This window comes from Pyrgilauda ruficollis, unplaced genomic scaffold (assembly GCF_017590135.1).
Source record: "Pyrgilauda ruficollis isolate IOZ18807 unplaced genomic scaffold, ASM1759013v1 scaffold189, whole genome shotgun sequence".
Classification (NCBI taxonomy): Eukaryota; Metazoa; Chordata; class Aves; order Passeriformes; family Passeridae; genus Pyrgilauda; species Pyrgilauda ruficollis.
Window position 1 is genome coordinate 299,736 of NW_024517984.1, and position 12,020 is coordinate 311,755.

General features: G+C 54.8%; 1 protein-coding gene across 1 annotated transcript; it reads left to right on the forward strand.

Moving 5' to 3' along the window:
* The first annotated feature begins 5,973 nt into the window (after positions 1 to 5,973).
* On the forward strand, positions 5,974 to 11,940 carry LOC121352433 (E3 ubiquitin-protein ligase RNF113A-like). Its single transcript, XM_041465381.1, has 10 exons — positions 5,974 to 6,138; positions 6,531 to 6,607; positions 6,706 to 6,810; positions 7,762 to 7,869; positions 8,130 to 8,239; positions 8,428 to 8,534; positions 9,038 to 9,127; positions 9,692 to 9,785; positions 10,602 to 10,708; positions 11,124 to 11,940. Exons 1-10 carry the CDS (start codon positions 6,039 to 6,041, stop codon positions 11,201 to 11,203), a joined length of 978 nt encoding a protein of 325 aa, XP_041321315.1. The 5' UTR covers positions 5,974 to 6,038; the 3' UTR covers positions 11,204 to 11,940.
* The last annotated feature ends 80 nt before the right edge of the window (positions 11,941 to 12,020 follow it).

A 12,020-nucleotide genomic window follows, 5' to 3' on the forward strand; every position in this document is an offset into this window, starting at 1 on the left:
TGCTCCACTGCAGGAGGCTTTCCCTAAGGCAAAGCACGGCGTGGGGGAGCTGGGCCCCCTTCCTCCTCCATCCTGGGAGGACGTGGAGTGTCCCCAGAGCATGGCGAGGCACGGGCAGGGGAGGCAGCTCGGAGAGGCTGCCAGGCCTTTCCCCAGGAAATCTTGGGCTGAGCTGGTGGCTGTGGGGATGGATGGCCACGAGATCCTGTGCAGGATCAGTGAAACCCACACACAGGGCAGTGCTGACCCTCCAGCTCCATGGCCATCATCCCTTTCAGCTGGCCAGTGTGGGGAAGAGGTGAACAGGAGCTGGAAGAGCCTGTCTCCTGAGCCTGGCAATCACCCAGCTCCCAAGGCTCAGTTTCTGCAGTCTTGGGGTCTCACAGCTGACCCACACCATGAAACCGAGTGTGGTGCAAAACCAGCATCAAACAGGCCAGGCCAGAGCCAGGCACAGCAGTGCCAGGGAAGGGATGATGGAGTGGTGGCCACTCACAGCTCCTGCTTCAGGCATGGAATCCCTTAATTCTGCTTCAGGTCTTGGCTCTTGTATGGCTTTGAGCCAGCCACTTGACCTCATAGTACTGGGGACACAGAGCAGGGCCCTGCTGGCTCAGCACAGGGGGGAGGACTTCAGGGAGGAGAATCCAGACATTTCTGGGGACACCCCTACCTGCTCCTGAGATTCCTGGGGAGTGGGCCTGCCCCTGCCTCACCCCACAGCCAGGAGCCACCTTCCACCAGCCAGCTCCACTAATCCCCTTTCCATCCACGTTCTGCCTCTTGAGAGGCTGCCAGTGGGCAGGAAATCTGCAGCCGAAATGCTGAGGGATGCTGACAAGGAATAGTTGTGGGGAGGAACAGGGCTGCCTTTGTCATGGCAACAATGGGGGACCCACAGGAGTGAGGGGGAGCCCGAGGGAAGCCCCTGCCCACCCGCTCCCCTCTGCCACTTTCATCCCTGCCTCCCCTGAGGAGGAAGTGCACAGCTCTGGAAGCAGCAGGGGACTGGGCTGGTCCCTGCCCTGCCTCTTAGTGAGGGGCACACAGGCCAGGAGGATGCTACTGGGATTCACCTGCTGTCCAGAAGCAGAAACTGAGGCAGCCCATTCCTGGGATTTGGCTGTGTTTAATAGCATCCATTAAAAATCATGATCTGAAGGGAGTCTCTGCTCCCTGGCATCTCCTGTCTTGCTGGGAGTTCAGATAGAGCAGAGAAGCACAGCAGAAATCCTGCCAGGAGGATGAGAAGAGGATTTTTCAAGCAGAGACAAATTCTCAGTAGTGCCAGACAAAAACTGCAGGTTGAGAGGTTCAGGCTGGACATTAGACAGAAGTGCTTCACTGGGAGAAATCTTGGAAGCTCTGCAGAAGGGACTAATGAGGTGCAATATCAACCTGCTGCAAACAAGCCCAACAGGCAAACAGAAGCTCATGGCTTCCCTGCCCTTGTCAGCTCTTCCCTGATCTCTTCCATAAACCATTTCCACCTGGAAACATCACCCTGGTTTCTTACACAAATGTACATCCACTTACCATTCAACATTAGTTATTCTCCCATCATATTTTGCCTCTCAGTGAGATTCACAAAGAGTAACCACATTCAGGAGAAGCAGATTCCTTTTAAGCTGTTCTCACCTGGTGGGCTCTCTGTTGCCACAGCCACCATGGTGGCCCCATCAAACAGGTCTGGCAGCTCCACACTGGGAGATCTCAGACCTTGGTATTTGATACAAAACTCCAGCACCCCTGAACACCTCTGGCCTGATGTGTCCTTACATCCCTCCTTGCAGAAGAATCCAAGTGTCTTCCTTGCATTTTGCTCTCTTTTCCCTGTCCTTTTTCCTGTCTCCACCTAAAATAATCATTTCCTTGGGGCTCTATCACGAGGCCCTGTTGTTTCAGAAGTCATTTATCATATCCAAGGAAGACACTGAGCCAGCGTGACATGAGCTGTGTTAAAACCACCCAGAATTTTGTTCTGCTTCCCAACAGCACATCTCTGATTACTCTTCCAGAACCTGTTCTAGAAACCAACCTTTCCTTGTACTCCAGTTAATGGGACCTGGAATTGCCTGTAATTTCCTCCTTCCTCTAACACAGCCTCTCAGTGTTGCCTTGGCTGATTTCCTCTCGTGGAATATCACCTGTTCCTCACCAGACTCTGGACTGGCATTCCCTGTGGTGGAGTCCCCATCCCTGGAGGGGTTTAAGGCCATGGGGAGGTGGCACTTGAGGACATGGTTAGCGGTGGCCTTGGCAGTGCTGTGGGAGTGGTTGGACACCATGATCTTAGAGAGCTTTTCCAGCCTGAGGGAGTCTCTGATTCCATGGGGTGAGCCCATCTCTTGGGCCCTAGAGACCCCACAAAAAGCTTTTGCTGTTTCATCACCTGCAGATGCAGTAAGAGCAGGAGTGGGTCCAGTTCCTGGCACTCCAAAACACAGCACAGCCCCTTTCCATGGTCCCTGCCTCCACACAAGCCCTACAAAAACCACTGTTTGCTGTCCAAATGCAGATTGTACAAGGAAACACAACCAAAATCATATTGGTAGTTAAATCTCTCCAAATATCATTCTTTTTGAGCTGCCCCAGCTATTTTCAGCCTTCATCTCTACCCTTCCTTTTAGGATCCAAGGTGCCATAGAGCCCAGCATAGGATCTGGTTCTCGGAAATCCACAAGATTGCAGTGGAGCAATGAGTGTGCCAGGAAAAGTAATCCCTGGAGAGGCACATCAGAGGATGCTGAGGCATCTTGCCTCTGAAAACCCCGAGCTGGACATATGGAGAGGGTTATGGGCACACCACAGGAGTGAGAAATATGTCTAAAGTGTGCTTAACACATTGATATTGCAATAATCCCTTTGTGCAGATTTAATGTTTTCCATCCCAGGGCTTTTGCTAAGAGCGAGGTAAGCACTGCAACACCCCCAGATGGCAGATAAAAATGACTTAACTGGGAGGGAAAAGCAGACATGTCTTGGGGGGACATGGCAGCTGCCTGGCAAAACCCTGCAAGAGCTGAGGGTGGGAGAAAAGAAAAAGAAAAACTGCATCACCCTCCAGGACCAGAGGGGCAGTTGAAGACTCCCAGGAGTTACCCACTGAAAGAAACCAGAAGAGGAATTCCCTTCCCTAATGAGAAGTCTCCTGGGATTTTTGCTGACCAAAAAGGGTCAGGAACCTGGGTTTAGGCTGTGTAAGAAGGAAGATGCATCTGCCACTTTGCAAAGCCCAAGAGGTTGGTTCTGACAGACCCTCAGTTTGGAACTGGGAATTTGCTTCTTGCAGGACTCCCATTTAAAAAGGACATTGACACTGGGGTTGTGTCAGACTTGGTCGATTGCCCTGCAATTATTTTGTAATCTACATTAATAATGCTGCAGATGTACTACTCCTGGCCTTAAACACACAACAGCTCAGCTGAGGCACCAGATGTCTTCCCTGTGAGAGCCCTCACACGACGTCTTTGGCGGACAAAGCCCAATTTTCAAGGCTGGATTATCAGCTTTTTTTCAAAACTGATACCCACGCCATGAAAAAAATCAGCAGAAAATTGATCATAAATATGATCTACAAGGTATCTTAGCTTGTTTGAAGTGATCCAAGGGGATTAGACAGATCAGGCTGGCTCAAAACACAGTAGTTACAGCACCAGACTGGGACTTGGGAGACCTGGGCTTGATTCCTAAATCTGCTGCTAATTTTGGGTGTTGGTGGATAAACAATTTCATTTTTTCTGTTCCCTTTTTCCACCCCCTCCCCTCGATAAAAACAGAGCTGCTGTCCTTTGTGAAGCCCTGGGAGATCCCTGGCTGTTAAGGGTTATGTCAGAGCCCAGGGCATTTGTGTTGTTATTAAATCTCACAGTCATGCAACAGCCTCCCCAGGGAAGTGATGAAAGACCTGTCGCTGGAAAGGTTTAAATGAGGTTGGATGAGGCGGCAGGAGACACACCATGGGGAACTGGCAGGCATTACCCAAGGGGGATAAGGAGTCGGGATCTAACAGGTTTTTCTTCCATCTCCGCTCTTTCTGATCAGCTCAATAAAACGGATCTGTCCAGCCTCCCTCCGGCACGTACTGCAGCACACAACAAAGAGGGGACTACAGCCCCAACGGGGGGCTGAAATACCCCCCAAACACGCACCCCCGGAGCGCATCCACCCCGCACGGGCCTGCTCGCCCCTCCGGCTGCCGACCCCTCTCCCGGGGCTGCCTCGGGCACGGGGAGCTCCCCGGCCCGCTGTCCCCCTTCCTCCCCGAACCTCCTCCTCCGAGCAGCCGCCGGTGCTGCGGGGCAGAGACAGAGACGGAGCCCGGAGAGCGGGGCCGGGACCGGGACCGGGACCGTGACCGAGACCGAGACCGAGACTGGAGCGCGGGGCCGGGACCGGGACCGAGACCGAGACCGAGACCGGAGCGCGGGGCCGGGACCGAGCCCGAGCCCGAGCCCGGGGCGGCTCCCGAGCATCGCAGCCGCTGAGGCCGCGGCCGTGCAGCGGAGCCGCTTCCTGCGCTCCCCGCGCCGGCTCCGAGCCCTTTTTATCGCGGGGCCGCAGCAGCGATTGGCTCTCGGCGGCGAAGCGGCTTCCAGCCGCTCGCTCCTTTGTGTGGAGCCAACCTCTAACCCCAAAGCTTCCCCGCTCCCTCGGCTGCCAGCTCTATGTGCCTGGTCGCCCGCAGCCTCCCCGATCCCACAGCGCCGGCCCCGGAGCGACCCTTCTGCTTTCTGGCACAGGGTGCAATTAACTCCCCCGGTAATTAGCGCTTCCAGCCTCTCTGCCGTGCAGATTGGCTTCGCCCCAAGCTTTGGACACGGCCCTGGGCTCTCCCCGCGTGGCACTCACCCACCCCGGTAAGGGATCCTGGAGCATCCCAAAGGATCCATCCTCCAGCGTCTGCAAAAGCCTTTTTGCACATTTCCCACACCTCAGCTCGCTGCTTGTATAGGAAGGATCTTAGGCAGCAGCAGGAAAGGAGGATTCCAGTGCTCCCCACTGCTCACCCTCCACAGGGGTACAACTGATCTGTGGTGGTTTCAGAAATCCAGAGTTTATTCCATGCAGAGCTGATGAGCTGAGCGTGGGAGCGGGGCTGTGCGAGGTGAGTGGTGGATCTGCCAGAGCAGGGTCCCGTGGGCCGAGCCAAAGCACTGTCTGGGTTATAAGGGCAGCTTCCCATGGTTTTTGGAGGGCTGGGATTTCCCCACGAACAGAGTAAAACATCAGAAATAAATATAAATATTAATAGTTAAAACGTGGAGGTGGGTTCACACCAGCTGAGGAAGCTGGAATGGCCATGGGTCAGGAGAGAGGCAGCAATAACCTGTAGCTCTGAGGACTTTACCTGAAGCTCTCAAAGCCCTCCAGTGGGCCATAAATGGAGGAAAATATACAATGGAGCGATGGGAATATCTTTGAAAATGATGATGCTGGAACAAATATTCTTGTTTGGCTCCTGAACACAGTGTGAGAGTGTGTTTGCCACTGGAAAGAGCCAAATGCTGGCTGGAGGTGGCCCAAAGCCTGAGCCCAGCTGCAGAGACAGGTGTTCTGTGTGCAGTTTGCCTGTAATTCCCTGTACAAAAAACCACGACTGAGGAATTCACGGGAGTGATTGCTGGACAAGGAGAGAGCAGTGGTGTGATTCACCACCTCTGCCACTCTGCGTTGCCCAAAGAGCGCCTGTGCTGAACAGGCTCGCTGCCATCGAGTGCGAATAAATGAGGAATTCCACTCCAGATGTGAGCCAGCGGTGGGACAGCCACACGCAGCCGGAGGGCTGTGCAGAGGGCAGGGGGCTGTGCAGAGAGCAGAGAGAAGGGGGCTGTGCAGAGAGCGGGGCTCAGAGCCGGGCTCCGGGGGGCTCCGAGCGGGGCTCCGAGCCGGGTTTCGGGGGGCTCGGGGGCAGAGGAGCATCCCCGGGACCCCCGGCCCCGCCCGGGGTGCTGAGTCCTCCGGGCCCGCAGGGGGCGCTGCCCGCTCCGGCCCCTCCGGCGCCGCTCTGTGCGGCGCCGCGGTCTCGGCGGCACAGGATGGCGGAGGAGAGCGGCGTCTGCAGCTTTGTGTTCAAGAAGCGGGTCCGGGCCGCGGGCAGCGGCCGGCGAAAACGGCCCGGCAGCGACCAGGAGCGGGGTGAGGGCTGGGGGAAGCGGGCCGGCGCGGGGAGCCGAGCTGATGCGGTGCGGTACAGCGGGGAGGCGAGGGAGGGCCTGGTGCCGCCCCCAGCGCTGCCCACACGGGCGCTTGGCCGCCCTCCCCAGCCCGAGGGCGTGAAGGACCCTGAAGCTGTGTCACAGGGGATTTAGGCTGGATATTAGGAGAAGGTTCTTCCCCTGGAAGGCGGTCGGACACTGCCCAGGTTCCCAGGGAAGGGTCGCGGCCCCAAGGCTGCCCGAGCTCCGGGAGCCTTTGGACAGCGCTCCCGGGGTGGGATTGTCGGGTCTGCCATGGGCGTCCCCAGCCCGCCGGGGGCAGGGGCTGCCTCAGGCCTGGGCCGTGCCCCTCACGCCGGGCTTTCCCCGCAGAGAGCAGCGGGGAGGAGGGCAGCACCGTGGTGCGCAAGGAGCGGCGGCGGGACACCCCCAACCCCATGATCCAGAAGGTAAGGGAGCTCCGAGGGAGCACCTGCTCCAGCCAGGCTGCCTGCGGCGGCCTGCCAGGCTCGGCCAGGATGGCGCTGGAGCCTTTCCTCCCCCCCAGACCAGGCGCTGCACGAGGGAGAGGCCGGAGTACGCGCCGAGCAGCAGCGAGGATGAGGATCCTGCCAAGGAAATCGGGGTCACCTACAAATCCACCAGGTCGGCGGTAAGGACAGGCAGCAGGGGGCCTGGGGTGTCAGCTCAGCTGGGGCTGGGGATCCCTCTCCTCACAGACATGGGAGTGGAAATTCTTTCTTATTAGTGCACCTCCCTGTCCCCTCTTACTAGCCAAGCACCTTGTGCTGCGTTTACTCTGATAGTCCCTCCCTCCAGGGAGGCCAGCAAAGGTTGGCCTTTCCCTTTTGGAGGTGGGAGTTAAAATTCCAGGATGCCACTGGACTTGCCCAACACTGCAGAGATTTTTCAGGAGAGGGAGCAGTTGGATCAGGTTTACTCAACTGTTGGGTTTGTGTTTTCAGTGTGAGACCATCTTTGGCTGCTCCCAAGGGAGGCAGTGTTTGGTTTGCCCAACCTTCTGGAGAGAATGGGAAGGGCTGGGAGGAGGTGACAGCTTTGGCACTCTGCAAGCTTTTGGCACCTAAGTTGGACTTGTGTCTAATTGAGGCTGGCTGTAATTATTCTCTGGTTTCTGTGCAGCTGTTCTCGAAGATGTGATAAAAGCTAGGATTAGGTATCTGTTCAGTCCATTAAAGAGAAATCTAAACCAGATCACTGTGTTGAAACTGAATTTTGGCCATCCCCAACTGGGTCAGAGGCTCAGTAACATCCTGTGTGTGGGCAGGAGGGTCCTGTGATTGAAGTGCTGGGTGACATGGGTGAACTGAGTGGGGCTTCCAGCTGAGCTGGGGCTGAGTGTAAAGGAGTAAAATAAGTGTTCCCTGACTTCAGGCTAAAATTTGGGAGCAATGAGGAATTAGCACTCTGGCCTCTGCACACACTAGGCTGGAGCCTGTGGTGAATTCTCCCTAGCAAATGCCAAGGGATGAAGCAGATGTGTCCAGTTTTTGCTCTGTGACAACCCTTCAGGTAGACAGGAGCTCTCTGTCTTGTCCAGATGTTCCCTCCGCTCTTGCCACAAGTTTTCCTTGCTTTTCAGAAACCTGTTGGCCCAGAAGACATGGGAGCCACAGCAGTGTATGAACTGGACACAGAGAAGGAGAAGGATGCCCAGGCCATCTTTGAGCGCAGCCAGAAAATCCAGGAGGTGAGTCAGCCTTGCTCCTCAGGAACTCGTGCTCTGCAGCAGGAGAGCCTGTGCTTTGCTCATCCCCTTCTGCACACCAAGAAGAGTTAGTCTCATCTTCCCAGAAGTTCAAGGAGCCAGGAGTGTAACCTTTGCAAACAGGGGAGTTTTGTGGCTTTGTTGGCATCTTGGTGTTAAGGAAGACTGGTGTCAGAATGGTGGCAATTAATTCATGTAATGAAGCTCTCCTGATCCTTAATCATCTCTTCTTGCTTTCCTAGGAGCTGAGAGGAAAGGAAGACGATAAAATTTACCGTGGCATTAACAACTACCAGAAGTATGTGAAGCCCAAGGACACATCGATGGGAAATGCCTCCTCAGGAATGGTGAGGTGGGTTGGGATGAGCCTCGGGGTCTGTGACCGCAGAGGAGCTCAGGCACCATCCCAAAGGCAGTGTTTGGGGCTGGAACTCTGCTGTCACTGCCAGTTTCTGCCTGACCTGTGTAGTGTCTGGTCGTGGCCAGGGCCCTGCTCCAGGGCCACTTTGCAGCCGGTCTGAGCCTCTTTTCCCCTTCCAGGAAAGGCCCCATCCGTGCTCCGGAGAACCTGCGGGCCACGGTGCGCTGGGACTACCAGCCTGACATCTGCAAGGACTACAAAGAAACCGGGTTCTGCGGCTTCGGGGGTGAGTGCCTCGTGCTGCAGCTGAGCACCTGGCATGCAGGGGATCCCCTCCAGCTGTGACCCCGTGTTTGGGGTGCTGAGTCACAGACCCTTCTGTGCAGAGCTGTTTATGTAAGGTTGTCATTCGTGCCATCCCTTCTGAAAGCCCAGGGCCTCTAATTAGTGGTTATAGGAGTCCTGGAAGAGACCCCTGGATGTTCCAGTGACCCACATTCTTACAGGTATTATGTGCACTGAGACCATGTGAGGGATAGGTTTTCCTGTTCCTTATCCCACTTCCCATGTGCATAACTGCTGGAACAGAGAGGCACTGAGAGGATGATGCTCACAGCCTGTCAGCACTGAGAGACCTGTACCTGCTCCAGGAGCTTAGTGCTGCCCTGGAAAAGGAGCAATCAGATTTCTCCTGCTGGGCAAAGCTCAGGCTGCCCTGGAATTAGGTGTCCTGATAACACTCTGCCTTTGCAGCCTGTCTCTTATTTCCTCTTTCTTTGTGCTGCTCAGACAGCTGCAAGTTCCTGCACGACCGCTCGGACTACAAGCACGGCTGGCAGATCGAACGGGAGCTGGACGAGGGCCGCTACGGCGTCAACGGTACGGCCCGTGTGCCCTCACAGGACTGCTCCAAGCTGTGCAACTCCTGCTGCAGGAGCAGCTCAGGGCCAGGAACCACTGACAGTGCTGAGCAGAGCTGCTGCTTTCAGAGCACCCCTGGCTGTCCCCCTGATGCCCAGGAGGTGGGATGTCATTTGTCACTCAGTGTCTGGAGCTGTGGCCCAGGCCTCATGAGTGCTGCTGTACAAATGGGGGCTATTCTCTGCTCAGCTGGAGCCAGAATTTGGTGGCAGCTGGTTTGGAAGAAAGTCTAAAAAACAGGAGGAGGCTGGAGGATGTTTCTCTTTATAGCAGTGAGTGGGTGAAGTAGAAAAGAATTTTCTCCTGAGATGAGCAACAGGCCTGCTGGCTTATTAGCCGTAATTATAGCACAGTCCCACACGTGTTACTGACATCAGCAACACCCAGATGCCAGAGCTCCATTGTTTCCAGCAGAGATTGAATCCCACCTGCTGTGCTCTCCCCTTATTTATTATTTTGTGCCCCACACATGGGCTGGGCTGGCTTCTCTCACGCCACCCTGGTTCACTTTCTCTTCTGCAGATGACGAAAACTACGAGGTGAGCAGTGATGAGGAGGACATGCCTTTCAAATGCTTCATCTGCAGAGGTTCCTTCAAGAACCCTGTGGTCACCAAGTAAGTGGTTGTTTGGCACGAGCAGCCACGTGTGCTGTCGATGCAGCTCAGGAGTCATTCATTCAGTATTGAGGCAAAGACAAACCCAGCCCATGGGCTGTGGGTGGAACCTGCTTGTTGTCTGCCCTGGCTTTCAAGTGGGTGGGGAAATCTTGTGAGAGCCAGGGAGTCCAATATCTCCTGCATCTGGAGGATCTTGGAAGGGATCTCAAGCACTTACTCAAGCACTTTTTAGCTTTCCACAAATCCTGCCTCATTCATTTATCTTTCCCCCTTAACCCTGAGATTTTGTTTTCATGTCATCATTCCTCCTGGACACCGAATGGCAGCTGCATTTCCTGAGCAGAGAAATATGAGCATAGGGAAGCTGAGAGCTTGGCGAGGATGAGGAGGAGGCTGAGGACAGCTCTTCCTCACTCTGAACACTGTCCTGTGTCAGGAAGAGCTCACTGGTGGCTCTGTGCTGTCGCTGCACATCAGTGAAGCAATGCTGAACACCTTCCATGGGGACAAGGATGCAGAGGAAGCTGTGCCTGCAGCTCACTTTTGCCTCCCTTGGGGACCACAGAGAGAGGTGTCATGCAGTGAAAGGGGCTGTCCAGGGAGCTGGCAGAGTCCCCATCCCTGGGGAACAAGGAACAACTGAACACAGTGCTCTGGTTTGGGTGACAAGGTGGTGTTTGGTCAAAGGTTGGACTTGATCATGGAGGTCATTCTCAACCTTGATGTTCCTGTGAGCAGCAGTCAGTAGTTTGTGACTCCAGGACACAGTGGTTGTGTCTGGGGGCTTGCAGTGACCTCTGTGTCTCCGTACAGGTGTCGGCACTACTTCTGTGAGAGCTGTGCCCTGCAGCACTATCGCAAATCCCAGCGCTGCTACGTCTGTGACAAGCAAACCAACGGGGTCTTCAACCCTGCAAAAGGTAACGGGCACCTGGGGAGAGGGGCTTCTGGGGGAGCACCTGAGCAGCAGCTCCTGCTGGAGCTTCCTGGTGCTGGGCCTGGTCCTGAGCTGCAGTTCACAGCTCTTGGCTGCCAGCAGAGCTCAGTTAGTGTCAGGAAATATTGAATCACAGATGCAACGTGAGCATCTGTGCTTGCCCAGGTGGGGAGTGACTGGAGAGCACAGGCAGCAGTTGTGTGGTCAGTGATGCACGGAGGGAATGTCTGTAACAGCTCCTGCCTGGACTCAGCCAACAGAGGTGGCTCCAAGCTGAGCCCCTATAGGCAAGGGATTTTTGGTAGCTGCCCTGGTCCTGGGTGTTCACAGCACCTGGACCCCTGGCTCTGGGGCAGCCCCTGCACCTGCAGCCTCATCGTGCCTGTTCTGTTTTTCAGAGCTCATGGCAAAACTGGAAAAACACAAAGGGGAGGAAGAAGAGGAGCAACAGTCAGACCAAGAAGGGGATCCACAGTAGCAGAACACATTTTGTACATAACTGAATAAAGTTTTTGTAGGAGAAAAAAAAAGTTGCCACCTGTAGCCAGGGGTTCTGTATCCAACCAGCAGCTACTGAACCGTGCCCACCTGTGCTGGACTCTGTCTTTGCTGCCCCGTGGGGGCACAAGGCAGGACAGGTAAGACTCAAGGGCTGAGTGAGCCATCTGCCACCCCCAGAACCTCTGAGTGCAGCCGGGGAAGGAGGGTGAATGTTCAGTTACTTTGTAATTGCTGCTTCTGACCGCGGTGCTGCTGTTTCACTCCTAACTGGGCAAGCAGGGAACAAAGTTGATTTAAACCCCTGATCTTTGAGCATGGAGCAATCTGGAGGCATGGGCAGGGATGAGAAACAGGAGCTGGCATTAAGTTCATCCTTCATCCTGAAAATGCTAATTCATGGGAAAGCAGGCTGGAGCACTGCAGTTACTGGGCATTTATTCCCTCCTGTCTTGGTTCCTAGAAGTCAAGATAGGGACAGAACTTCAGTGGGCTACACACACCTTTTGAATCAGCCCTGAGTTTGTAAGACTTCCTAACAAGCCAGAAAATTAATATCTTCTTACTAACAGTAAGATTAAATCAGGAGGATCATAGGGAGGAAGCAGAACTGGGCCTGGCCTTAACAAATACTCCTGCAATTGGGAGAATTTTACTGAAACTTTCAGAAAAGAGCAAGTGCAGGTGTTTGTAGCTTGTTGATTTAGTTGTATGTTTCTGAATCATGAAGGCAGCTGCCATAAACTGGTGAGCTTACGAAACTAAGGTAAAAGCAAGCATGCACAGCCAGCCTGTCA

What these genes read in the sequence shown, in the direction of transcription:
- LOC121352433 (XM_041465381.1), top strand. Translation starts at nt 6,039, where the DNA reads ATGGCGGAGGAGAGCGGCGTCTGCAGCTTTGTGTTCAAGAAGCGGGTC. An exon ending in CGGCAGCGACCAGGAGCGGG is followed by an intron (nt 6,139 to 6,530) that starts GTGAGGGCTGGG and finishes CTTTCCCCGCAG; the next exon opens with AGAGCAGCGGGGAGGAGGGC. An exon ending in GCCTCCTCAGGAATGGTGAG is followed by an intron (nt 8,240 to 8,427) that starts GTGGGTTGGGAT and finishes TTCCCCTTCCAG; the next exon opens with GAAAGGCCCCATCCGTGCTC.